This window comes from Temnothorax nylanderi, unplaced genomic scaffold (assembly GCF_030848795.1).
Source record: "Temnothorax nylanderi isolate EJ_2023f unplaced genomic scaffold, tnyl_v1.0 TNYL_tig0130_pilon, whole genome shotgun sequence".
Classification (NCBI taxonomy): Eukaryota; Metazoa; Arthropoda; class Insecta; order Hymenoptera; family Formicidae; genus Temnothorax; species Temnothorax nylanderi.
The window spans coordinates 205,749-233,712 of NW_027249192.1; the positions used below are offsets into that span (position 1 = coordinate 205,749).

Consider the following 27,964-nt stretch of genomic DNA (forward strand, 5'->3'; position numbering starts at 1 on the left):
TAAAAAAGTTTTTAGCGACAGTTGATAAAGTAGCAAAAAAAATCATATCTGCTGCACTTTTATTTTCTAATTATCGACAAAACAATTATAATTCTTAATTCTTTCATAAGTTTATTTTTCATAAATTTATATCAGCATGAACAGAATTAATTATTATTACAATTCTTTATAACATATCTTTCTCGATCGTTACTGCCGTAATACAGAAATTTATTTTAACAACTGCAGTAACTAAAATAATAGATATACAGTCCGAGTTTCATGGCAAGCGAGACTGCGAGAATGAGTGGACGAGTGACGTTTCACGCGAGTCATCGAAGACGTCGCTGTCGCATCTCGCCCGTTCCTTCCGAGCTCGGGAGTTCGGGACAGGTCGCGGATGTGTCCATGTCCATCCGCGCGGTTGTCTGTGGTGCGGTGGCCCGAGCGAGTCGTGTGTGCGCCAGATCCATCGATTTAACGGGAACACAAAATAAGATGCAACGTTGTCTCACCGTCTGGTCACGTCGCCCGTCCGGACGTGTCGAGGAGCTGACGACGTCGAGTACAACCGCGTGCAGGATTGTCAGGCGTTAAAAGACGGTATGGTAAGATGGTGAGGCAGCTCGGTCACCTCGGCCACTGGGAGCATGGGTTCGCAAACGCTGGAGATCCTGAGGCAGGGCGTCTGGGCGAGCCTAACGGGCGGCTGGTTTTACGATCCGCATCTCGACGTTTTCTCCAACACGTTCCACCTCTACGTCTGGCTGTTTCTCCTCTGCCTGCCGTTCACGATCTACCTGGTAAAAAGAAAAGGAGAGAGCGCCCGCGACACCTCCTCTCCTCTCCTCTCCACGTTCGCGCGGACGTTTGTTTTGAAAGCCGCGCAAAGTTGGCTTGTTTCCGCAAAACTCATCAAAACGAATATTCTGGGGTTGCGTCGATTTCCAATGGAAATTTGTCGGTGTTTGGGTTTGCGCCACTTTCAGAAGAAACGGCCGATTCCTGATCTGCAATTATTTAAGACCCTTCTTTAATGTTTACGTAAATTTTCTGCTGTTCTTATTAACGAGAAAACTCTCGTTACTTTTCTTTTTGTGGCAATTGCGGAAGAGGACTCTCTGACAAGTCTGTTAAGGCAAATCTCATGTTTCAGTATTTTCCTCCAACGTTATACGTTTGGCTAGCATACTGCTCGTCATTCGTCGCCGTTTTCGGAACGATAAAGTGCATGAATCATGCTCTGCACTGTGTATATGATACCACGGAATGTTTGGAGGAACCTAATCAAACCATCAGTCAGCAGAAGTCGGAGGGTGAGAAGAAATGGGCGGGCCATAACAAATCTAGGGAACAGTCGCAAGATCAAACCGGCCATGGCATAGAGCTGCAAGTTTTGAATGGTATGTTCCACGATTCAGTGATAAATCAATCATGACTGAGTCTTGATTGAGTCATGATTAAATCTTTATGAATAAGTAACATACATACGTCATTTATTACAAGGAGCATATTATAGTTTCTTGAGAAAAACAATGAGGCTGATTTGTAAAGTAATTAAATATTCTGAAATCTGTTTTATTCTTGAAATTTGCACTTTCTTAAAAAAATTTCTTGGAATATAAGTTCCCAAAAACTTATTTCTCAAAGTTTATTTCCTAACTTCCTTCGCGACCTTCAAACTCTTCAACCTTGTATAAAACTTTGTTAAGTATACATGGGATCAGAACCTATTGACTATGAGTACAGTGACTATATTTTCTGGGAGAAAATAAAGGACAAAATATAGTTTTGAAAAAATAAATAAATCTGAAAAACAGCTACTTGAAATAAAATACTGTTCTTTACAATAAAGGACATATGGTTACCATATGTATAAGAACAGTGGCCATATTTTCTGAGAGAAAATAGGGGACAAAATTAAGTTTTGAAAAAATAAATAAATCTAAAGGACAGCTACTTTAAATAAAGGACTGTTCTTTACAATAAAGGACGTATGGTCACCATAACTATGAGTCAACTACTCTCACACAAAGCCATGCCTATGAAATAATTAAACATATTGTACAATAATTTATAAAATTTATTTTGTGAGAGATAATCAATTAGTTTTGCTTCAAAGATTTACAAAGAACTGATTTATCTATATTTTCTATTCAACGATTGAATTTAAGCTACTTAATAAATAAAATTATTATGAGAATTTATTCCAATATTTTATTCCATTTAACATGAAAATTCTTATTTATGATATACAATTTTTAAACATTAATATTAACATTTTTCATGTAAATCTTTACTTCTTTGTCACCAATTTTATAGCATTCATATGTTACTTTGCTTGAGAGCAACTTTTTACTATATATATTTTATAATCTGTCTGTAGGTAAAACGGACACCCCACCTGTAGAATGTTCATCACGTAACTCGTTCATTGAACCAAATATACAGAATTCCGACGTAGATAGTATAACGTCTGAATATACTCGGGATAAAGCTAGTTCGACCATAGATTTAAAGGTCGAGATACATAGGAAAAACAGTTCGGAAAGCTCGGAAGAGGCGCAACAGCTTAGTAAACCGATGATAACCAGCATTAACGTGCACGAAGCTGAATTAGTTTCCGCGCAATATCACGAGCCACGTTCTAAAAACATTATAAATGGTAATAAAGTGTTCAACATATCTAATAATATATGCAAAGGTTAAAATAGAGAAATGATTAGTACTAAAGTGATTAATATTTATGTACAGAATGGAAATTAAAGCGGCAAAAGTGTGTGGTAATAGCGGAGGAAGATCGACCGGGATCGCGTAAATTATGTCGGCATTCGTCCGAGGAGTCTAGAATTCGACACTCTAAACAAAGCAATCTCGGTAAAACGGGATCCGAGAGCCAAATAAAGCAGACCAGTTCGTTAGAATTGACAAATCATCGTCATATCGGCGACGATTATCCATACTGGATGTTCAATCGAAGCGTCCGCAGGCTTAACTCCAATTCCATACCAAAAGCACGTTTGACGAACGATCATCCACAGAGCTTAGAAATCATATCGAAGAAGGGGGATACGGACAACAATAAGATCTCGTCTCATCCGCAATCGTTAGAGGTAAATCTCCGGCTAGTTATAAATCTCATAGTTGAATAACCGAATGTAAATAATGTTTGAAATCTTAAACGCCTTGTCCCTAGCAAGCACTAAAAAACATTATACTTTAAATCTTAAGGTTATTACCAAGAAACCACATCAGCAACTGGTACATCCGCAAAGTCTCGAAACAATTGGTGCCACTAGTAAAAATATAAGTAACAATGACGATAATAACCTGCCTCTTCATCCCCAAAGTCTTGAAACAATTAATACCAAAAAGGTACCAGCAAATTGTCTTAAAATATTTTGTTATGAGTATTTTTCCATGAAAGATGCGCATTTACAATGTCTGAATAAAAATGAACATTAAAGGTCTTACCGCAAAACACACTGAAGAGAAACCAACTACAGCTCTTACCGTATCTTAGTTTCGGGTCCGAGATAGTTTACCCGATAGCAGAGCAGAGCGACGAACAATTTGCCAATGAGAGTTCGGAAGAATTCAGCCTGTGCGACTCCTACAGTCCATTACTGACGCGAAAAAACATAAATGACGCGAGCGCTACGTCTAATCGAGATAGAAGTCTCAGTGCTGGCAGGTTTGAAGATAGATTCTCGAGGTACTAATATATACCATTCAATATAACTTTAATGCTAATATATCAATACAATTTCATTGATCATTATTGTTATCTTCTAGGTTTAACGACGACAACGGAATAGATAGTAACTCAGCAAATTCTCGAGATGCTTTACTAGAGGAATCAAAGTCTAGAGGAGTGAAACGGAGGTACAGCAACACCAATCAGAGCGGCCATGAGTTTTCGGACGGTGAGAAATGTAAGGAGAAAAGGCGGGATAGATCCAAAAACATGGAAGATCCGCTCAACTCGGGGAGTATAGTTGGAATAGATTGGTTGTTCGAGAGCGGGGATTGTTCGGTGGAACCGTGGGCAAGTAAGAGTAAGTTCAGCGTATGGAAACGCACTGATTTTTTTTTTGTAGGTAAAAAGTGATTTGGTCGAATTATTTTTCGCTATTTGCAAGCTTATATTGTTACGTTTTTCTAATTCGTGCTGCCAGTATTTTGGACTTTCACTCGCTCTGATGATACGGATACGTCAGAAAGCCTACAGACGGCTAGTACAGATTGTAAGTTGGACGCACTATAGAGTTAAGGTCTAATCGTGTCGGGGAGATCACTATTAAGTCAAAAAACATTTTTTAATACGACAGTCAATTGACAAATGAGCATACCGCACAATTAGCGCTTCATATAGCTTCGCGCATGATTCTCAATTCACTATGCGAGCTTGACGAATAAAGTTCAATCAAAGGCGATCGATCTTCTAGCATTGATCATAAACTGTAGAATCGACGAAAGCAATAAAATACGGTTGTATACTAATTTGCGTAGATCTTCATTCTAAAGAGCCTGATTCGGGATCGTCCAGTACAACAACCCTGAGTATTGAGAACGAGGTGAAGCGAAATTTGCTGCCGCAACTGGAAGTAGACAACACCGCCAAGCGTCATCAGGGAGCAATCCCCAAGCAGAACCGTCCAAAACCTACTGCGTCGGACGCTGCAGACGACAGTATCGTGTCGAGCGTCGAACAGCCGCGGGAGAATCTTAAACGTTACATCGAAGTGCGACGAGAGAGGACCAGGAGACGAGATGCCAAGTTTGAGCAGACAAGCGGTTCGAACAATGAGTTGAGCACATTGTTGCCGGGCCCGGCATCTCCATTACTGGCAGCGTTATTGAACAATTCCGGCCGAGATCTGCCCGGTCAGTCGAGCACCACGTCATCCGATTTGCGACTCAGTCGTAATTCCGAGAAGCGGACCTTTCGGACCAGATATGGACGATTGAAACGGCCCAATAGAACTTACCGTGCAAGGTCGCGCAACATCGCCACTCGCGACGATAACGTCGTTCCGTTGACCGCGCTGTTCGGCTTGATCTCGAGCGGCGAGTGTCATCTAGCTACTAATCAGAATGATACCTCAGAGGGAGCGGTGCACTACTTTCGCGACGATAACGGCCACTGGTTGGCTTATACGTTCGACGAGAAAGGTCTGGACGTAGCCGCAGCTGCCGCGGCAGCGACAGCGACGCAAATACCCACCAATCCGCACAGCGAGAAGCTGTTGAACACCTTGCTGCGTCAGCAACTCAACCAGAACATCCACTATGATGCGCATTGGGAGCTCGCGGACTCACTGAGCAACAGCTACAGCAGCTTGTCACTCAATTCTGCTGGTTTAACAGTGATAATCGACACGCCACCGGTGCTGTCGAGTCCGGCGAGCAATCAGACCAAAACGCAGAGTTCACCGCCGTCAAATTTGATCTCGTCGAACACGGGCAGCTCGAATCAATGCACACTCGAAAATTCAGAGCGCGAGCAATTCCATCACACGCTGATCGCGCGCTCGGATTCGATGGCCGATAGGAATCGCAGGCTGCAGAATCTGCTGGGCAATCTGAATCTGAATCAGTATCAGTCGGATCTCAACGGTCGCATGCCAGTGCTGACATTGCCAGTGCATCAAGAACCCGACATAAACACCAGTCTGTCGTGGAATCGCTTCGTCGATGGCTTGGACGGCTCCGATTCCAAGCCGAAGCAGACTAGACACTATTACAAGTGGAAGGTCGGCAGGCTGCCGCACGTTAAAATACGCTTCGACCGTCTCGCCCTGCTGGCTCTGCTCGATCGCAATTTGACTGTGTTCGAGACCATCGTCTCCACGTTTCTGGCGGGTGCGGTTGCAGGACTGGGTCTTCTGTTGCTCCAACAGGGCTTCTATCGGGACATCTTCGCGTTCATATTTTGCTTCGTGACGGCCGGCTGCCAATACTCGCTCCTCAAGTCAGTCCAGCCCGACGCTGCGTCGCCTACGCACGGCTTTAATCGTATTATAGTGTTCTCCAGGCCCGCGTACTACATCCTGTGCTCGAGTCTGATTCTGATTTTCAACGAGACGCTTAGGAACTTTAAATCGTCCGACTTTCGGGTATACGGATTGCGCGTCGCCGATTACGATCTCATCCTGCAAGTGCGAAACGTTCTACTAATATTCCTGCTGTGCTTTCCAATCGTATTCTCGTTAGGACTCTTCCCGCAGATCAACACATTTCTCATGTACGTCTGCGAACACCTGGACATTCATCTGTTTGGCGGCAATGCGACCACCAGTCTGGTATCATCAGTGTATTGTCTATGCCGCAGCGTGGTCGCGGTTCTCATCCTCTACGGATTTGCCTACGGCGCCCTTCTCGAGCCGAAATCCTCGCAGCACATCTTGTTCTCGATATTCGTCGGTCTACTCGTCGCAATATCCTATCATCTGAGCCGATCGTCTTCGGATCCCACTGTGATATGGGACATCCTCAAGACAAATTTGTGGCCACCAGAGATAGGAGACAAGTACACGGAGGAGAAGGAAGCCAAAATCATTGAAAACACGTCGTCGCAGCCTGATAACGTGGCCGCGAGTTACAAGGAGACCAAGAGCAAGACGTCCGGCAGAAAGAAAGACGTCAAGATCAAGGTGGGCGAGCAAATGTCAGATACTGAGCTGGTGGATCCTTTGCCGGAGAAGTTACGCTCGACAGTGAACGCCAGACTGAAGAACGATCTAATCGTGTGCGCGGTGATCGGCACCCTGTCTTTCGGAATTCATCGTACGACGGTGTTCACCGCCCTGCAACCGGAGCTCAATCCGGTACTGTGGAGTATCGTGAGCTGCCTGGGCTTTCTCCTGCACTACATCGTGCCGCAGCTGCGCAAGCAGCTGCCTTGGCTGTGCCTTTCGAGACCGGTACTACGTAGTCACGAGCACGCGCAATTCGAGGTACGGGAGCCGGTGAGGATCATGTGGTTCGAGAAGGCCTACGTGGGTCTGTGCTTTCTCGAGCGGAACGTGCTCTATCCAGTCGTCTTCCTGGGCGCGCTCACCGAGTGCTCGTCCAAGATCGCCGACAAGTTCGGTGAGAGCGTAGGCGCGCTTATCGTGGTCGTTTGCGGCCTCAAGTCGCTCAGGTCGGCGTACTCGGACCCGTCCACCCGCTATCTCGTTCTCGTCTTCGCGGTGCTCTTCTTCCAGCTCGATTTCAGCAACTTGAGCGAAACCTTCCTGATGGATTACTTCGTCACGGGAATCGCATTTGCCAAGATCTACGAGCTACTTCTCAAGATCCGCTTCGTCGTCACGTACATCGCGCCCTGGCAGATCACTTGGGGCAGCGCGTTCCATGCGTTCGCCCAGCCCTTCTCCGTGCCGCACTCGGCGATGCTCTTCCTCCAAGCCGGCATCTCAGCGATGCTCAGCACGCCCCTGAATCCGCTGTTGGGCAGCGCGATCTTTATCTCATCCTACGTGCGACCGGTCAAATTCTGGGAGAGGGACTACAAGACCAGAAGAGTGGACCACTCGAATACGCGCATGTCCTCGCATCTGGAGCGTAATCTGGGTGCCGACGACAACAATCTGAACTCGATATTTTACGAACAACTCACGCGCTCCCTCCAGCACAGCCTGTGTGGCGATCTCGCGCTCGGCCGATGGGGAAATGTAGAACAGGGCGATTGCTTCCTGCTCGCGTCAGATTATTTGAACTGCTTGGTGCACATAGTCCAATTAGGTAACGGACTAGTGACGTTCCAATTGAGAGGTCTCGAATTTCGAGGAACATATTGCCAGCAAAGAGAGGTATACAGAGAGTTACATTCGGACTACTTTTTTTTTAATTAGACTTCAATGCTAATCACTTGTCTATGTGTCTCTTCAGGTGGAAGCGATCTCAGAAGGCATCGAAGATAATGACAACTGCTGCTGCTGCGAAATGGGTCATCTGTCGAATGTGCTTAGCGTGAATGCGGCCTTCAGCCAACGCTGGCTCGCCTGGGAAGTTGCAAGCGCCAAATACGTGCTCGAGGGTTACTCGATCTCCGACAACTCGGCGGGCTCGATGCTGCAGGTGTTCGAGTTTCGCAAAGTACTGGTTACTTACTATGTCAAAAGTATTGTCTTTTACGCCGTGAAGTCGCCCAAGCTGAAGCAGTGGCTGGAAAATCCGGACATCATCGACGCGCTGAAGCCGACGCTCGACAAGAACTTCGTCGATCTCGATCCCGTCTTCAATGTGAAGATCGACGAGGACTTTGACTTCCGAGCGAGCGGTATCACGCGGAGCAACTTCTGCAATGTTTATCTCGACTGGATACAATATTGCGCTGGTAAACAAGATAAGGTGATACATTGGTAATATTCGCGTTATTTCGTCACCTTAATATTACAACGCAACTCGCAGTTTAACAACTTTGGAATTATCTACGTACATCAGCACTTAAAATTAAATCGAAAGATAATTACTCTTAAGTTACATCAAACGCAATTATACTGCAAGTGCTACAAGTAGATAGGCAAGAGTTTAAATCACGTTAGCCGTATAGTTATCTTATTTTGCTGAAAGAAAAAAAACATTAAATTGTTTAACCCTCGGTTGTCACACGGGGTCAAAGTGACCCCAACCAATTTTCAAACAGCTGCATGCTGTTCAAAAACTAACAGTTTAAGTAGATCGCAAAAAATTCTAAAATTAAGTTTAAACATTGTAGAATGTATTCTCATTATAAAAAATTAACTTTTTGAGTGGCATCATGTTCCAAAAAAAATGTTCAAAAAAGACGTGTGACAATCGTGGGTTAAAAATTGGAGTATTAAGATGACGATTGTAGCATTGAGGTGACGATCTGCTTGTATAATTCACAATCTCTTCGAAAATTATTTCACAATTTATTGTGTTTTCCAGACATTAGATAGAACACGCGATTCGTATCTCGTGTCTCTATGCCTCTCATTAAGTCTGTTGGGAAGACGCGTGTTAGGTGCTGCATCTCATAACACATTATCAAACGTTGAATTTTTTCTTTATGGATTGCATGCGCTATTTAAAGGTATAGTATGACTTTGTAGCAATTATCTATGTATTATGTAATATATTTTTTTAGAGTATTTATTATGTATATATTATGTATATATCTCACAATAGGAGACTTCCGGATAACATCAGTTCGCGACGAATGGGTGCTGCATGATGTCGATCTACTGCGCAGTGTTGTCGCGAAAGGGATAAGAATGGCCTTAAAACTGCACCAGGATCACTTCATGAGTCCAGAACAGTATGTTGAATCAGCGGCACTCTTCGAGGCCATCGACAATCATGATCAGAATCTCGTAATCAGTCATGAAGCGGATCCTCTTTGGAGAAATGCTGTATTGAGTGGTGCACCCAGTTTATTGGCACTCAGGTTCGTATTTTGCAAAACAGAAAATGCGGAAGCGCTGCAATTAAGGTGGATAATCGAGCGATTAAAATAAACATTCGAAATTTCCAGACACGTGCTTGACGACGGCATAGACGAGTACAAGGTGATAATGCTCAATAAACGTTTCTTGAGTTTCCGAGTGATCAAAATGAATCGCGAATGCGTCCGTGGACTCTGGGCCGGCCAGCAGCAGGAGCTGGTATATCTGAGGAACAGAAATCCGGAGCGTGGTTCGATACAGAACGCCAAGCAAGCCTTGAGGAACATAATCAACAGTTCTTGCGATCAGCCGATCGGATATCCGATTTACGTTTCCCCTTTGACAACTAGCTACGCCGAGACTAACGAACACTTGTGCTCGATAATTGGAGGACCATTGACTTTTGGCACCATAAAGAGCACTGTGTTGAAATTGTGGAGAAGGTACGTATTTCAAACAAAAAATTTTTTACTCTGAACCGTTTATTCGTGCTAATTTCATATTTAAGTAGATAGATAGATAGATAATGATACTTTATTTACCCCAAAGGGGTCTTAAAGGGCGTTTTTTACCCAACCCTGTACAATCTCCTTCCACACCTCCTCTTATCCAGCACATGGCGTTTTACTCAATCCTTATTATCACACATTCTTCCTTCTCTTCTCGTTGTCGCTCCTTTCAAACTCCTCCGCCCACCATTTCCTCTTACCAGCCTTACCCTTACTCTCTTCACTATCATTCCTCTTCCTTTTGCTCCCGCCCTGTTCCATCCTATCCACCTTTCTTTTCAATCTCTCTACCTCCTCCTTCATCTCCTCCTCTCTTCTTTTACATTCTTCCTTAACCTCCTTTATCATCTTCCATACTTTCTCCTCCACTATCTTTTCCACCGCCTCCTTCTCTATTATTATCTTCCCTCTGCATTCCATCCTTCTTTGGTTATCTGTAACACGCACATTTAATTACTCTCCTCTCCCTTACTCTGCTTTCCTCCCCCTCTCTCCCTCTGACCTATCACGCTTACCTCCTTCACCTCTACCTTTAATCCTTCCGAAAACAATTCTTTCAATAATCAGCTTCACCGCTTACTTTCTACTACCGTTCGCTTCGTCTCACAACTCGCCCGCTCTACTGCCACCACGTGCGTTTCTTGCATGTTTACCTCGCTCTATGGATCCCTTCCTTCGATCACTCGATCTCGCCGCTTGTCCGTCGATACACGTTGCGAAGACGCGTGTTGCTCATCCGCCTTTTTTAATCTTTTCTGCCGCTCTCGCCTTTTGTGCCATCTCCTCCATCGCCAGGGCCTGCCAACCTACTTTTTTGCCAGTCCTCTCCGTCGGTACCTCAATCTTCCACCTTAACCGACTCATCCTTGTCGCCGGGCCCCTTGCTTCCTCCTGGCCCTTCGAGCCCGCTCACCCTCACAGCCGCCCCGGCGCCTCCACACCGACACGCCCGCCAGGTAAGCAGCCTCGCCTTTTTCTCCTCTCTTCTCTCCCGGTCATCTTCCACCTCTTCTGCTTCTCCCTTGCTCCTTATCTACCAGCACCCGGCCTCTCCACCTCCTCTCTCCCCCCGTCACACCCGCTCACCACCTCTACCGCACCGCTCCTCCACATCACACCTGCTGCATGTGCATCTCCGCTTTCTCCTCCTTTCCTTTCACCTCCTTTCCTTTCACCTCCGTCCTTTCCCGCCCTGAATCTTGCTCCTCTCTCTGCATCCATTCTTCAAAGTCCACCATCAACATAATCTCTCTCTCAGCCCTCCTCATTTCTGCCGTCTCGCTTTATTTTCCACCTCGCCTCCACTTACTCCACCTCCTTTCGGCCTCCTTCACGCCTACCTTTCTTCCTCCACCTTCCCTTTCTCCCATAACACCTTTTTCCGACACTCTTTTCCTCCCTTTCTACGCTCCACCTGTTCCCCCCGCCGAGGGCTACGGGGGGGGGGGCCTCAATTTCATATTTAAGTAAACAACGCAATAAACATTACCTCTGAATCTGTTAATTCACCTTTGCTCATTTTTTAGGGTAAGACGAAGATGTGGTCAAGGTTGTTCCTCGGGCGGCACTGGCTCCCAAGACGATGGAGGCTTCGGAAATGACGGAGTATACGCGATGACTACGTACAACATACACTCTGGTATTTGCAAATATTTATTTGATTACAACGACGCAATTAATTATCTGATGCACTATTCCGTTGCTCGATTAGACTATTATATATGTAAAACATAGGATTAAAAATCTAGAATATTATCTAGAATATTATTATAAATCTAGAATATTATAGACGAATTAAATTTAGAATTAATTGAAGTAGAAAATTATAAACTCTCTCTATGTCTCTCGCGCGGCAATATTCTTCCAGTAAGTACGGAATAAAGAATCCTCAATCAACCTTAAAACTGTATTTTGACTGATTGTCATTCTGCTTTCAAAGTACATCCGAACAATGACGTAGATTAGGTGTTTGGTCTCTATTTCTTTTTAGTCTTTTTTGCTATAAAATAGACATTGATTTTTTAAGAAACATAAAAGAAATTGGAGTTTTTAATGTTTTTGCTATAGATTATTAATTCCAACAACAACGTCATATTTATATTGTATTATTTTTATATATATATACATACATATATATATAAATATATATATATATATATATATATATATATATATATATATAATTTATGAATGTGTAGGCTATGCTCAATCGGGTCACAACACTTCCGGTTCTCAATCGATGGAGTCTGGCTGTCAAATCGGTGGTTCGACCGGGCGGGGTTCCCTCGGTCGTGCGAATACGGGCTCTCTCGGTGGTAACAGAGGCTCACTAGCTTCCGTCGGGAAGCCAACCAGCTCGACACTCGCCAGTTTAGCCGGACTGCTCAGTAGTAACGATATTAAAATGGAAACAAAGAGCGAGACGAGCTTCTCCAGCAAGCTAGAGAAAGAGGAAGTTTTCCAAAGGGTTCGCGTAAGTATCGCAGCACCGCATGCATCGCGATTTTACATCAACTTTTATCGTAAATTACATGTAAAATGTCTGAAAGTCGTTCATTCATTTATATCAATCCACTTAGCTATTAAATTTTAAAAAAATGAATAGTTTATACAATTTTTAAAATTTTATTTTATGCTAAGTTTTGTCAGAATTTAAGTGTTATAGCTTTATTATTTGATATTATCAGTTGCTATCTGATTGGTATACGAAAGAGATATTATAAATGCCTCTTTTTTTATACATATGAATCATTAATGGCAGTTTTCCTTAAACAGATTATGGACCCTAATCAAGTATACGACGCCATAAATTTGGGCCGACGTATAGATGTGATTTGGCCGGACGAAAGGATGCGACAGCAAGGCGGTCGTTCCGGCTGGCAACATTGGGTACCAGAGAGAGGTATGGAGGGTTGCGTGGTTCATCGCTGGTCGCCGAACCATCGCGATCCCAATCGACGGTCACACGTAGACAAGGTCATCCTGCTCGTGAAGATCGAGGACAAGTACGTGCCGATAGCCGAGCAAGGTGTGCGGGATTTGGGAGCGGAGGTTTAGCACAACGTCTCCGAAACGGATGAAGCGATAGCGTACGGTCACCGTTTTCGTACGCTTGTTCTGCCGACCTGCAGACTCGCAGTAGCGCATACGCGTCAGCTGCAGCCCAGCGGCGGTCCGACTCTTACTCGAGGCTGCCTGGTACCAGCAAGACGCGAAAACGCAGAAATTAATCTCTAACGCGAACAAATGATATCATTGACGATATCGAACGCTAGTTACCTACCTACTTCCACGAAGTCAATACTCGCCATTAGATCGTAAATCGAAGGACTCGGATCAACGACATGCTCAATCACGTGAGATCCTTAACTCATCTCGATTGACAAGGTTCACTGTCGTTACAGTCGCAACGTCTTTTTTTTCCAAGGTATTGGGGAGTCCATGATATTTTTTATTTGCTTCACTGTAGAATCGGAACCTTCTCCGTGTCTTAGCATGTTGTCACCGCACATCCTTCCGATTACATCTACATTTTTTTGTTGATATTGTACTTAGAAGTTTCGTAGATCGATTCGATGATATTCTCGCTTTCCATCTTGATCGTCGTTGAATCGCTTTAGTTTCGCTTATCGGACATTACGACGCGAAACGTAGATATGTTGCAAGAATTGTAGACTCTGTGTGTGTGTGTGTGTGTGTGTGTGTGTGTGTGTGTGTGTGTGTGTGTGTGTGTGTGCGTGTGTGTGTGTCGTATGCGTGTGTGTGTGTCGTATGCGTGCGTGTGTGTGTGTGTGTGTGTGTGTGCGTGTGCGTGTGCGCGTGTGTGTACGGGGAGAGAGAGAGGAGACAGAGAGATATATAAGAATATTTTGTCACCTTGTAAGTATCGCAGATACGTATATTGTTATTTCTCGCGAGTTGCATGAGAAGGTAAAAAACGCCAATCGCCAAGTTATTCAATGCAAACCGAATTGTATCATGTTGTACCATACATACTGTATATGATATGATGATATATTAGTTCATTTATGGAACGGAGCAGATGTTACTTGTTGCCCAATAATATCTAGATTATTTACTATTGTTTAATAGAGAAAAGGTAGCGTCTGGGCGCGTTCCTCTTCCACTAATCTGTAATGTAAATGCATCGATAATTGCTGATTTATACTGTAAATGCAGTATATATTTTTGGCGGTTGAATTAAAAGATAAAAGGAAAAGAATGAATCACCGAGTAGAAGTATATTATTTCCGAATATGTAATAATGTATTATATAAACGAGAGGGAACCTCTTTAAACGTGCTGTTGCTGTATAGATCATAACGCAACGTACAACAACAAACAGCGTCGATAGGATAATTGTATATAAAAGTATTATTCGTGTTTTTCTACATTTTGTTACGATTCTCCTTTTTAAAAGTAAGCAATGTAGATAAATTGTAAATATATACGTCACGCGACATGCATTCGCAGACCTCGAAGCGTCCGGGGTTCTACTTATAATTTTGTGAGGCGACGAAGTCGCTCTGGCAGGACATATCCGCGTGCACTGAAATAGTGGTGTCATCTCGTTCACTTCCACGCCTGTGCCCGTGTACAAAAGCTCGTTCGAACTTGTGCTTGGCATTACTTAATTACATGCAGGATCATTAGTGCATTTACGTCTGATGGACATCTTGTTAGATACGTATCGAGGAATATCGTGTGTGAATGCACTGATATAACGCTCTGCCGGGCAATGAAGCATCTACGATGTTATTCTTCAGAGAAAGTTACGTTTTTGTTTTCTTCCTCTTTTTCATCTAATTTTGTATATAATCTGTAAATCAATTACTGCTTCACTTGTTTCACTATAAATGTTATAAACGAGTTGGAGACGTAGATACTGGTTATTTAAAATTTAAATAATATAAGAAACGCAGGGTTGCTTGCAAAAATTGCATAAATCCGAAACACTTAACTCGTTCGTTCGTTGCCGTATAGAAAAAAAAATATGTATGTATATGTATATATACATATATATTTGGCAAATAGAAAAGAGAAATAGTTTTTTGCAAGTGACCACAGAATCACAGCATTGCCTTATCATGGTGTCTTAAAAAACACCTGACTGATGATGAAAAAAAATATTATAGCTAGTCTTTCAATTGTTGGTAACACATTTACGTATCGCTTGCTGCCGAAAGTCGCAGGGGAAAAGGGAGGGGAAAGGGGTGCTCTTTCACCAGAGAGTTATACGTGGAGTAATAATCTATTATATCTCTGGCCTACTATATCTTTAATGGACAGTACTTTCGTACACTGATTGTACACAATGATCAACAATAAACGAGAAATTGAAATCTGATTAGATAATGATTTATCTCGGCCACACCGTCACGAAGTTACACACGCAATTTAACTGTTAAAGTAACTGTCCGCCAGCCTCGAACAACTTACCGAAATTAATATATATACATTTTGTACAATTTAAGAGATTAGCGTACAAATTATCTATTAAAAACATTATTATTAATTATATTATTGAAACAAATTAAGCTACATCAGAAAAATATATGTATATGTATATAAAGTGTATTTTAAAAATATGTACCGTTATACGTCCAAACGCAATTCGTATCACTTTGAAAATTTATCATCATTGCACATAATTCGTTATCGGTTTGACTCGTTAAGTAATTTTTATTATACTTATATGACACCTATATAAATATTAAGTGAAGATACGAACAGCTATCTCAAGAATATATTGAAAAAAGTCGTGTCTAAAAAGATATATATCACAAGTGCTTCATACAAGTTTACAGGCTTTGCAATAGCTTTTATAATCTATCTTTGCTATGATATAGGAATCGTCTCTCGCATCTTTCAAACATCTTAAGATTCTTAAGGAAAATTTCTAACATCTTTTTGGTCGATTCAAGAATAGGCTGTTGAATAAGCTCTCTGTATTATAGAATATAGAAGTATAAATATTTCAATATAATATATAATCTGGACATTAACAGATTCACGAATATTAATACATATACATTAGCTTCGTTAGTCAGTTAACGTTATATTGCCATTTTACAACATATATATATATATATATATATATAAATTTTTACCTACAGTGCTTATCTGAGCATGATTAGATAAAAAAAGGCCATAATTCTTGGACGAAGTAGCTTTGAAATGTTACATTCTCTCTCTACAGGTATGAAAATACATTTAATTGATAGAGAGAAATGGAAGCATAAAGTGTGTATTATACAATTTACTGTGTTGTCATGACTACGACTTGGTATCGCTACTTTCCGTAGTCGTTGGTCCTTCGTGCGTTAGCTTTTGTATTAAACTCTCTATCATCTCAGTATTGACTAAACCGATAAATTTGTCTACGACTAAGCCATTCGAAATCGCTATCACTGCGGGTACGGCTTTCACCTCGAAGACGTGCACCAGTTCAGGATTTTCTTCTACATCAACTATGGCCAGATCTAACTTGTCCATAGGCTCTATAAGTTCTATTAACTTGGGCGTCAATATCTTACACGGGTCGCACCATTCCGCGTGAAAATTAACTATAACTGGCACAGTGCCGTTCATCACCTTGTTCACAAACTCGTTATTATTATTTATCTCGTACCGCTTATTATTCTGACGAAATAATGAAATACGTCTCACTACAGACGGCATGCAATTTCTTATACCGCACAACATTGTTCCTCTTTTTTTCTTTTCCCTTCTTTTTTTAAATGTAATTTATAATACATGAACAGTCAATGACTACGTATATGCGAAGAGATGAGCTCTTTACATCTATAAATTAAGTCTTGCATATATTGAATATCTTCATACTTGTCGGCAAGGAAGGAGTACCTGAAAAGATAATTGTTACGATGATCAATTATATGTAACAGTATGTATGTACAAGTTTTATTTCAATTTTATCTTAGTAATAAGTCCTCATTGCATTATTAATTTAAAACATACCGAAGAAGCTGCACCTAGAGAACCCAGCTGGTTATCCTGACTGGTCTGACAGCTTCCACCACCCCGAATTTGATATATCCCACAAGGGAAATTATGGACGAGACAAATAACAGGATCAGAAGTATTACACGCCAGACAAAAAGTCGATCGTACACCTATAAAACAAAGATCCATTTAGATATTCTGTAAATGGTCAATTATATAATTTTTTTTCAATATAGATGATTCCTGGTTCAATATACTATTTTTATCCTAATATCTATTTTAATTATAATACGACATTAATTAAATTATTATAATAGAGAAAAATTAAGGAATAAAAAGAATAAAGGCACGGAGATAAATTATTATAATTAAATTATAGCCAATTGTGGAAAATTAAAAACTTTAGATTTTAAAGTGTCTTTTGCGAAGTAGGTAGATTATGTTAATCAATAAAAGCGACTTATGTCAATGAAGCAATTTGGATGAGCTCTACTAAACTCCGATTAACTTAACGGCGACTAATTCGACAATTGCTCACGGCAAAATTCCTGATTAAATTACTCGTCCCTCCTAACCGTTCTTTTTAACCAAAAAACCAACAATTCCATTCAGACTAAGAAAATACTTATAGAAAATATAGGTATAAGTACTGTTCGAGACGAGTCGATCAAGTTGATCGGGGTTCAGTCGAGATCGTCTCGTTGGTGCGTAATCGGATCGTACGAATCGGGTCAATCGGAACGACTGGAGAGAGCACACCGCCGTGATATTTAAACGCAACTCCTCGATTTCTTCCACGATAAAATACATCCAATATATCATACCTTGCTGCTCGCGGGAGCAGGCTTCTCCGACGCGCGCGGTACACTGATCAAGATAATCGTGAGCGCGCTTACGAGCAGTATCGCGATCGCGCCTACCTTCCTCTCGACGCGCAGCGATATCACGAATATCAGTGCGGCCAGCACCCACAGACTGAGGATGATGAATAAGCCCACGCCGACGCCGAGGATCAAGGTGGTCATACCTCCGGGAGAGAGAACGGGAAAGAACGATGATGTGAGAACTGTCAAAACGGGGATGTATATTTAGCTATAGCGCGTGTTTCACGTATTACAGTGTATGCATTACGTACTACAGGACCGTAGGCTTCGCAGCTGACCTGACACGTTTCAAAACAGCGCACTGCAGAATCTACCTTACCGACTGCCGGTAAAACAGATGTCGTAATTCAATGCGGTTTTTTTTTCATTAATTAATTTTCTTTAATGATGAAAAAGTTTCTCATATATTTTCTCAGAAATTTTGTAAGAATTGAGACTTGTGAAAAATTCTGAAAAAATATAAAATTTCTCAGATACTTTCAGAAATAATTGGATGAAGATTTTCAGAATATTTCAGTATCCGTTATATGAAAATTTCTGATAAACTGCACAGATTTTTTCATATATTAATTATAATATTAATTAGAATTTCTATAAAAATTTTCAGACTTGCTCAGAATTTTTCAAAATTTTTTTATACGAAATGGAATTTTTTTTTTCCAGAAAAAACTCAGACAAAATAATAAAATATTTCAGATTTTTCTCGTCAACACATATATCTTATGAAAACTTCCGAAACATTCTTAATTCTATAATACCTGTGGTTGCTAAGTTAAATGCTAAGCTGTCGTCGGTAAAAGGAACGCACTTCTATAATTTAATGTTTGTATCGCGTTTGTATACAACAGGGAGGCACAGTGGATGCGGAATTTCGAAGCTCTGATAGTTTTTCTCGAATGAAATCTTTCCACCTTGCAGAAAAATGGGCACGGATCTTGATCTTCTGGGATTTACCAAGCAGACTGAGACGTTATTACGCGGCGTGGGGGCTGACGATTTAATAAAAGAGTTTCAAAGAAGAAATATATCAACTGACGCGTTGCATAAGTTAACCAAAGAGGATTTTGTGCAACTTGGTAATACGTTTATTCTGACAACTGCGTCACTGTTTTATTCTAACACGTTCTACTTACAGAGATTTTAATTCGTGTGATTTGATCATACATGACATTTCGGTAAAAATTCTATAAAAATTAAATATTAGGTTAAAGTTTGTACATATACAAGATCTACCGGCGTGCAAAGTGGATTACAAATATTTTGAAATCTAATTTCCAAATTTTAAACTCTTTACAGCCACGGAATCTAGAAGGATTCAGTCTTTTATAATAAAAAAAAATTGCGAGACCTCTAATTGCCAATCTCTAATGTTGAATACGGTTTATTAAAAAATTTTTATTTGGATTACTTATCTATTGGTATAAACAACAGTTATTTAGAAATTGATATAACATCAAAATTACATGCAAAATTATGTTTAACTTTTTCTTGTGATGTGTGAATAATGTACATATGGAGGGGTAAAAGCCATAGTAAAATATTGATTCGTGTGCATAGATGCAATTTATATATTGTATAGATTGCATCTATGCATACGAGTCAATATCTAAAAAAATTTGACACACCACTATGGCTTTTACTCCTCCATACATAAAAAGGTATCAAAATTGGCTGAGAAAAAGGCAGAATAGAAAGAAAAATTAAAAATGCAAAAGCAATGATAAAGAATTATTTGTAGGTGCTGATAAAGATCAGGCAGAAAATATAGTCAATGCTCTATGTATCTCCAAGAAAAAGACATACAGTACAAAGGCGAAACCTCATCACAGGTATCGAATCATTATTCTCATTTTTAGATGTAATATTATTTAGATGTAAAACTGAAAAGTCCTGTCTTTTTTTTAAAGGATATCTGATAAGGTGGAGATACTGCAGCTGGGTGAGAGACAACTCAGTATAATTCAAGACTTTGTGAAATACTGCCGAATGAAGTTGAGAAAAGAAAGAATCAACTTTTTTGTCGAGCCAGATAAGGCTTTGAGTGCCTCTCAAATTCTGTGTTTGGCCGCCGACGCCGCCCTTAAAGAAGTCGATGAGGCTGAGTTAAAGTTGAAAGAATTGGAAGCTGTGATAGTTACGGTATATCAACGAATATATTACACTTATATCCTGGATGTCTGATAACACTGTTCAACAAAAAAATGTAAGAAAGAGAATAATCGTTTCCCGTAGTTTTTTGGACGCTGAATATGATTCCGTTTACAAAATTGCTCTGTCACGTCAATTTTAAAATTGCAAAAAGGACTATTTTATTTTCTTTTCATATTATAACTACCATATAATTTAGTATATTTTGTTTCTCATATTATAACTACGACATGTACGTATGTTGTTAGGACTTTCTGCCCTTAAAAGGAATTTATTGTGTCGATTATGGTTAAAAAGATATTAATGATTAATGTAGAGTATCAAAGTTGATTCAAGTATCAAAGAGCGTCAAAGTTGATTCATTAATTATGTTGTCTATACTTAAGAGTTTTTCAGGTCGCTGAATACTAATCTGATGTCAAAGTTGATAAATTCAAAATGACGGAGCTAATATGGCGGATATTAAAACAAAAAATCAACTTCGACATATTAATATTCAGCGACCTAAAAAATCTCTTTTAAGTTTGAATAACATAATTAAAAAATATTCCATAGAATATGGTTTATGTAAGTCGCAACATACTTAATTTTGATTGCAATAAAACTTCTCCAACACGTCACATATATCGTAGTTATAATATTATACCGCAAATATACTAAAATAGTCCTTTTTGCAACTTTATTGCAAACTCAAAATTGTGACGTGATAGAGCAATTTGGCAAACGGGTCGTATGCGTCCAAGAAATTGTAATTCTTGTGCTCGAAAAAAAGTAATATTTTGTTGAACAATATAATAGGTGTAATAATAGGTGTAATAATGTAGTAGTTGGGCAGGTAGAGCGGGTTAACTGAATAGAAAAATCTACCATTTTGCGATTTTTACAATAATAAACGAGAAAATAATTATCTTTCAGTGACAAGAGACAGCACTGAGCATTAATTGCGGTTGCTATGCATGCGTCGAGGCAATGGAAGGAATGCGCTTCTAGCAACAACTAATAATGCATAATGCAGAGCTGTCTTTTGCTGTTGAATCGCACGGATACACGCTCATTCGCAAATCTTAATTATTTAATTTCTCAATAATTATTGCGAAAATCACAAAACGATAGAGGATTTTTCTATTCAGTTAAACCCGTTCTATCTCTCCACGAGCGGTGCTAGACCTATTACACTGTACAACAAAAAATTACTTTATTTTCGAGCACAAGAACGAGCCTTGCGGCATTTGATAGTTTTTTGGATGCAGAAAATGATCCCGAAAAATATTTCATCTATCCTTAATAGCTATGTAAGTCGCAATTTTGACGCTCTACGTTAATCACCAATATCTTTTTAACCATAAGCGACACGACAAATTCCTTTTAAGGGCTAAAAGTCCTAACAACATACTTAATTTTGATTGCGATTAAACTTCTCCGATACGTCACATATTGTAGTTACAATATGCCAAAATACACTAAAATAGCCCATTTTTGCAACTTTAACTGCAAATATCTCAAAATTGTGACGTGATAGAGCAATTTAGCAAACGGGATCGTTTTCTGCGGCCAAAAAACTATCAAATGCTGCAAGGTTCGTTCTTGTGCTTTTTTTATTGTACAGTGTTATCAGACACTCTGTATACATTTCTCCAAGTTAAAAGGTTGTGAAAATTGAACATCTCGCGATAAGAACTTGGCAAACTGTATGAAGCATATCTGATTTTATCCGCCAATTTTTAGGTTTACATCTATGTTCAAAAACGCCTAAACTAAACCTTTTTTTTACAGCCTAGCAAAAGCCGCAAGCATTCTTATGTACTGCATAGCGTTTCGTTTGGTGGATTGTGCATTGCGACGTGTATATTATTGAACAAACTTTGGAGATAAAAGTTTTATAGATTATTAAGATACGCAGATACTAATATATGTATAATTCTTTTATTATGTAAGTCGCAAAACAATTTTTTTAGAATATCCTTTTTAAGAACATTGTGTACTAAAAATATTTCTAAATAACACGATGCAGAAAAACGATTCCCTTTCATTAACACCGTTTTGCGATACCTAAAATCCCCAAAAAGTTCAATGCACTCTCAAAGTGTCGTTTATATAAACATTATTTAAAATTAACCGACGCAACTAGATTTATTTTTTCCTTTTCTTAAGACAGAATCGCGGAAAAAAAGAGCGTTTCTGCCCTCCCTCTCCCCTCCCGTCAATGTCGTACGCGAGGTACGTGTACCTCCTTTTGGGGATGAATTCGAACGAAGAGTGAGAAAAGTCGAGGGATCCGCGCGCGAATCGCGATGGGGAGGAAATAATCGAAGAGGAACCGCGGTCGCGGGATAAATCGCGACTGCGACGACGGGGGAAAGTCGAGAGGGGCGCATAGGGTGAATCGCGAGGGCTCGGTCGAGGGCGGCCGTGGGGATTTCGGGGCGCATATTTTCCACACACCCCCGGGGGCCGCGGCGCGCCGTCGAGGCGGCGAACCTCTGCATGCGCATGCGCCCGGTCGCTGCGTGAGCTTTGAAATCTCCGCTTCAGTCGCACTAAGATGGACGGCGGAGCGTACGGCGGCGGAAAGGCCGGGGCCCCTTTCGATCCGATCGCGTTCGTCCAGCGGCCGCAGGTCATTCTGAGAGCGGTATGCCTGGTAAGTCGTCGCCAGCCCCCCCGTGAGCGGGATCGTTTCAGGCCGATTCGAGCGTGATTGCGACGACGATTGCGGGTGCCGTGGAGGAAAGCGAGAGAGAGAGAGAGAGAGTGGGAAAGGGAGCGAGCGAGCGAGATCCCTCGACGCGGATGGTCATTGATTTTAAAAGAGAGCCTCGGCTCCTCCCCCACTCCCGCGCCCACGATGGGGTTCTATTGATTTTTCGCGAATTCCAGTGGTACACCCCCGTGTGCCATGGATCCCCATGGCGTTCGACCGTTCGACGTCTAATTGAGATCCGTCGCAAGTCGATTCGATGGAGCGAATCCTTCGTTTGACCTTCCCGGCGGATATACTTCGGGCGAAATACGAGGCTCGGATCGCGGGCCTCTCCCCATGTTCCGTTCCCTTGACCGCGCTATTAGCTAACGAATGGATCCTCTCCCGTTCGTTCTCTCTTTTCCCCTCTCCTTCTTTTCTTCAATAAAAACGCTGATTTCCCTCCGCGTTGTACGTGGATACAGGGAGACGGTGTTTAAATATGCAAGGCGCCTGTAGCCAGAATGATTCGGAGCACGTCAGCTCAAAATCTAAGATATTTTAAGCCTGGAATTATATTCGAAATAAACACCGAAGATTTCAGACTAGCATATTTATGTTAATTTCGAATAGATTTTTATTGATTTTATTTTAATACGTCTTTATAGGTCTTTTTCCCTACTTTTCCCGTGTGCCTTGGTCTTTTAGCCAAGGCACACATCTAATATTTCCTTTTTCTTCATTACTGTCATCTTCATTTATTACTTATTATTCAAATAAATTTTAATAGACGGTAAAGAATATAAAAGATATATTTATATTCTTCCTTTTGTTCACGTTACTCTCGCCAAAATACTATGTATTTTAGTTTCCATATATAAGTATTTTCCCAAACAGCATGCATGTCTAAAAGACGTCGTAAAGACATATTTAAGACATCTTTTAAACATCTTTACAGCGACTTTTAGACATTCATGCTGTTTGGGTTATACCTTGTTACCCAATGTATCTTAATTTTTTGTAAGCTTCCCCTGTTCTACAGAAGAATTTTTATCGTGCTTCCAGCTATTTGCAATAATCGTCTTCGGGTGTATAAGCAGCAAAGGTTATCTTCCGAAAGAAGATGGGAAAGAAGTTTGTCTTTACAATGAGGACAATAATGCGTGCAACTATGGAGTTGGTATCGGTGTACTGGCGTTTTTGGCCAGTATCGGATTCCTCGCGGGTGAATATCTGTTTGAACAAATGTCGTCTGTCAAGACTAGGAAACATTTTGTCCTCATAGATTTGGGGTAAGCCGCGTATACTTTTACAGTCGGGACGTAAAAATAAAAATCTTATAATTATGCTTTCAAAATTATGTCAAAGGTGCTTCTCTAGAATCTTTTGATTAACATAACTTGATACACTACATATAATTTGATATGATATTAATATCATATATTATATGTTAATATCATAGCCGTATATTAATATCATAATTACAGTTTCTCAGGTTTCTGGTCTTTCCTCTATTTCGTGGGATTCTGTTACTTGACAAATGCATGGAATAAATCTCCAAGACCAAAGGATGGATACGGCGTGAATAATCTACAAGCGGCTATCGCATTCTCATTCTTTTCCATCTTTACTTGGGTACGTTAGATGAAGTTTGTTCGGCAAGTTTTATTGAATGATAAACATCTACTTTTACTTCCTTTTAGCTTATATAGGTAAATAATTATGTAATGTTTCTCCTGTAAATTTGCCTCAGAACTATATTCTATTATTGCAGGCTGCTTGTGCTTGGTTCGCGTTTCGAAGATTTAAGCAAGGTACCGACGCAGCATTCGCTCCAAGTTACGAGGCGGATCCTGTCGGTGGAACAGGATACACAAGCTATCCTGACGCCACTGACACCGCTTACCAAGAACCGCCGTTCGGTCAGCAACAACAGCGGGGTATGGGTGACTTTCAAGCCCCAGCTTACTAAAAGTCATCCATAGTCGATACCAAAATGTATTTCCATTGGGTGCACAGCGAGCTACTTACGAAAGAAGATGATTTAGGATAATTTTTCAAAACAAGATATATTGTTTTCCACCGCCTGTTTTGCTTAAAGGTAATCTCAATCTTGTTTCGAAAGAATGATTTCGATATTTTAATACTCATAATTTCCTGTGTGTGGCTGCTTTTTTATGCCTTGATACTAATTTAAGAAAAGAATATAAAACATATATTCTACTTAAATGTATTTCTGATTCCGGTGAATAATGTGCCAAGGTATGTAAAAGATAATCTTTATTCAAGATCTATCTATTTAAGGATTGTCAGTGCGCAAATTCTTTTCCTCGATATTTTGTGTTTTGATAAAATTTTATGTAGTAATTGCATTGAATTGTATTTTCTTTTACAGACTAAAGAAGAACTTCATTCGCTGATAGGTCGCTGGGCAGCGCGTTGGTCATAGAGTAAGTTTTCATGGCAAGATGTAGAAGGAAGTTATTTGTTAAACTGTGCTTCTTATTGTTGACCACTTGTAAGTTACACTTATCCATACGCCCAATGTCACAAAAAAGCGTTAGGTGTGTTTGAAATCATATATACGCCTGGACATACGTTACGACGGTGGCTATCTGACTATCTATGGGAAGTAAATATAATATCTTATAATGAACAACACTATAGCAAAACTCCGTAAATAAGTAAGGAACTAGTACATGCACAGGCTATGTATATTTTAACGTTGTAACGTGTTCATGGTAAACGCGACTTAAATATAACAGTAATACAATGCGTTGCATTATCGTGCAAATAGTATTAAACGATGTACACGAAATCTAGGATTGAAATGAATAAGTTTTCAAATAAGTCGATACGTGTTTTAATATTAGTGAGACAATACCTAAGTTATTTAAGTTACTTGTCGCATCAGTTGCAAGATAATGAAATATTCCTTACAGAATAGCATTAGCAAATGTAACTGCACTTATAAATCGTAAACCAAAGTTTTTATTAATATAAATTCGTATATATCCAAATTATAATAGCTTTAACTTATACATAAATTGTCCGCAATGTTAACTATTGCTATATTAGATTTTTGTATTTGAGTCGCTCTATATGTTAATTCATTAACACGAAGGGAAAAGATTTATAAATGAACACGAGGAAAGGAAGTTTGTTTTTATTGACTTTTTTTATATTTAATAATTCTTTACTTTTCGATAAGTATTTATGGAATCTCAGGAACATATTTTCAATTATTTAAAGTATTTATTTATTTAATTATTTATACTTTATTATTTATTATGTAAGGTGGATGTAAATCTCAATTTGAAAAAGTCCTGCATTACTGAAAATATAAAATTATTTTGATAATAATGAGCATAGCTGTTAACAGAAAAAAATATATATGATGATTTTGAGTTTAATCATCCTGGAGGCACACGTTACATCGAATAATAGAAAATAGCAATTTTGAATTGAGAAATTGAGCTTAATCTTTTGTTTAGAGACTTTAGAGCAAAATAAAAGTCTTATGATATTGTACTTATGATATTATACTTATGGTATTATTTTAAATTGAGTTTAAAGCATTTATTTAAATATTCTTTTGTCATATGCTGTATTAAACAATGTGAACGTTCTTAGAAACTTATGCAGTAATTTAGTAGTCTAAAAATATTCGAGATAATTATACATTCTATATAGGCATGTGTGAACTGTACAGTTGAGTATAAGAGATTCTTTAACTTCCGTTCATGTAAAAACATGATTTTTATAGATATTTGCGTTTATAGCTTTCCGTCGATCTTTCGATATATCTAGTTTGCGTAACTCTCTTGAAGAGAATACACCTATGATAAGGTATCCTGATAATTTGGAAAACATAATTTGTGTAAAATATTATGTAAAGTGCAATAATAATCATTATATGTATTCTCGATAGTTCTGAAAATATCATCCCTTTGAACATGCAGGATTAATTGTGATAAAAAAAAATATTTTTTGACATTTGGTTGTAGTATTTTACATTTTCTTTCCTTTATGATTTATTCGCTAGAATATGCATATTCAAGGGGTTGAATTTTTAGAAGTACACTTCTCAAAATTGATCTCTCACCTTTATGAAATCTTAGCCCTTCTAAGTACATAGCTAATAACATTGTTGACTAGTAGCATGATATGATGATGGACAGCTCAAGTCCATCGAGAAGGGTTAAGGCAATAACAAACACAGTCTAAAATTTCGATCTCTACCGTATAAGAGAGGAGCAACGTGATGCTTTCGATTTCACCTGTGAAATCAGAGGAAGCAGGATACATAACCGTACTTGGCAGAATGTAACGCTATCAAAAAGTATCTACTATTAAAACTATAAAAGAATAAAAACGTGTATTAAGATGTGGGTATTGATAACTAAATAGCTGTTGTATTATTGTACTTATACATACATATACATATGTAGATGTATATATATTACGTGTATATACATATATGTACAGGGTGTCCCGTTTTATTTTTCACAGTCAAATATCTCAACATCATGTAATTTTAGAAAGAAATGCTTCAGACAAAAGTTGTACGGTTTCAAGGGAGACATAAGATGATGGCAGTTATTTGAAGGTCACGTGAAGATCACCTTCAATTTCTTAAATAAAATCCCCTATTTTTCATTGCATACTTTTGTAGCTTGAGAAATCGATTGATGTAAAAAAAAAATAGAAAAATTATTTTAAAAAATTAATTGCATTTTGTAGACGCATTCAATTTTACAAAATTGCAAATATAAAAATTAATATTATTCGATTCCTTTCATTATTCTACGTATAAAAGCATCAAAGTAAAGTGAATCGAAAATTGAATACTTGACGAGATATTTTATATTTTATATGAAAAATTTATAACAAAATTTGAAATATCAGAAAATTTTTAACGAAAGAGAGCTTTATTATAGTGTTTTGGAAAGCTCTCGTGGTAAGCTACAAGAATATGTAATGAAAAATAGAGGGTTTTATTTAAGAAATTGAAGGTGACCTTCACATGAATTTCAAACTATCCAAGGTTAAATTATTGCCATCATGTTACGTCCCCCTTGAAACTGTACAATTTTTGTCTAAAACATTTTTTTGTAAAACTATGATTTCGAGATATTTGACTGTCAAAAATAAAACGAGACACCCTATGTGTGTGTGTATATATATGTGTGTGTTGTGTGTGTATATTATATATATATATATATATATACACACATCTAATCACATTGCATTTAATGCAGTAGCAATGCATATGCGTCTGTAAAGATTTGAGTGTTTAGGAATCTATAATGTAACTTGAAATAGCCAAAATACATGTAAGTGATTATTTTTATGCAAGTCCAAATGATTGTATGACAGCTAAGC

The 27,964-nt window shown here is 39.4% G+C and overlaps 3 protein-coding genes and 1 long non-coding RNA gene across 5 annotated transcripts; 2 read left to right on the forward strand and 2 right to left on the reverse strand.

Annotated features, from left to right (window-relative positions):
• The first annotated feature begins 392 nt into the window (after nt 1-392).
• Nucleotides 393-15,251, forward strand: Pcx (pecanex). 2 transcript variants are annotated; one of them, XM_071713849.1, is made up of 16 exons: nt 393-782; nt 1,136-1,382; nt 2,366-2,644; nt 2,734-3,092; nt 3,211-3,354; nt 3,447-3,694; nt 3,775-4,037; nt 4,158-4,226; nt 4,492-7,796; nt 7,876-8,337; nt 8,899-9,043; nt 9,139-9,397; nt 9,485-9,838; nt 11,431-11,543; nt 12,103-12,377; nt 12,680-15,251. In XM_071713849.1, the coding sequence occupies exons 1-16, from the start codon at nt 630-632 to the stop codon at nt 12,959-12,961; spliced, it is 6,957 nt and encodes a 2,318-aa protein (XP_071569950.1). In that variant the 5' UTR covers nt 393-629; the 3' UTR covers nt 12,962-15,251. The 2 variants fall into 2 exon arrangements, with proteins under 2 accessions (XP_071569950.1, XP_071569951.1); XM_071713850.1 differs by lacking the exon at nt 4,158-4,226.
• On the reverse strand, nt 10,132-11,101 carry LOC139776868 (uncharacterized). Its single transcript, XR_011719216.1, has 2 exons — nt 10,420-11,101; nt 10,132-10,338 (listed from the first exon to the last, which is right to left on the reverse strand). It is a non-coding gene; the product is annotated as an uncharacterized lncRNA (long non-coding RNA).
• Nucleotides 15,166-16,763, reverse strand: LOC139776864 (thioredoxin, mitochondrial). The gene has a single exon (XM_071713860.1). It carries the CDS (start codon nt 16,607-16,609, stop codon nt 16,181-16,183), a length of 429 nt encoding a protein of 142 aa, XP_071569961.1. The 5' UTR covers nt 16,610-16,763; the 3' UTR covers nt 15,166-16,180.
• A 1,143-nt stretch (nt 16,764-17,906) lies between these two features.
• On the forward strand, nt 17,907-27,932 carry Syngr (synaptogyrin). The gene is given in 11 exon segments (XM_071713861.1): nt 17,907-17,926; nt 17,987-18,079; nt 18,448-18,573; nt 18,670-18,827; nt 19,490-19,580; nt 19,659-19,884; nt 22,412-22,540; nt 23,645-23,871; nt 24,067-24,214; nt 24,354-24,680; nt 24,975-27,932. Coding segments are annotated over 10 exon segments (1,401 nt in total). The 5' UTR covers nt 17,907-17,921; the 3' UTR covers nt 24,552-24,680; nt 24,975-27,932.
• Nucleotides 27,933-27,964: the final 32 nt, after the last annotated feature.

Bases quoted from the DNA above. Each gene is read 5' to 3' on its own strand.
- LOC139776864 (XM_071713860.1), bottom strand. From the start codon at position 16,609: ATGTTGTGCGGTATAAGAAATTGCATGCCGTCTGTAGTGAGACGTATT.
- Pcx (XM_071713849.1), top strand. From the start codon at position 630: ATGGGTTCGCAAACGCTGGAGATCCTGAGGCAGGGCGTCTGGGCGAGC. The intron at 3,355-3,446 runs GTACCAGCAAAT...TGAACATTAAAG, and splicing joins AAACAATTAATACCAAAAAG to GTCTTACCGCAAAACACACT. The intron at 3,695-3,774 runs GTACTAATATAT...GTTATCTTCTAG, and splicing joins TTTGAAGATAGATTCTCGAG to GTTTAACGACGACAACGGAA.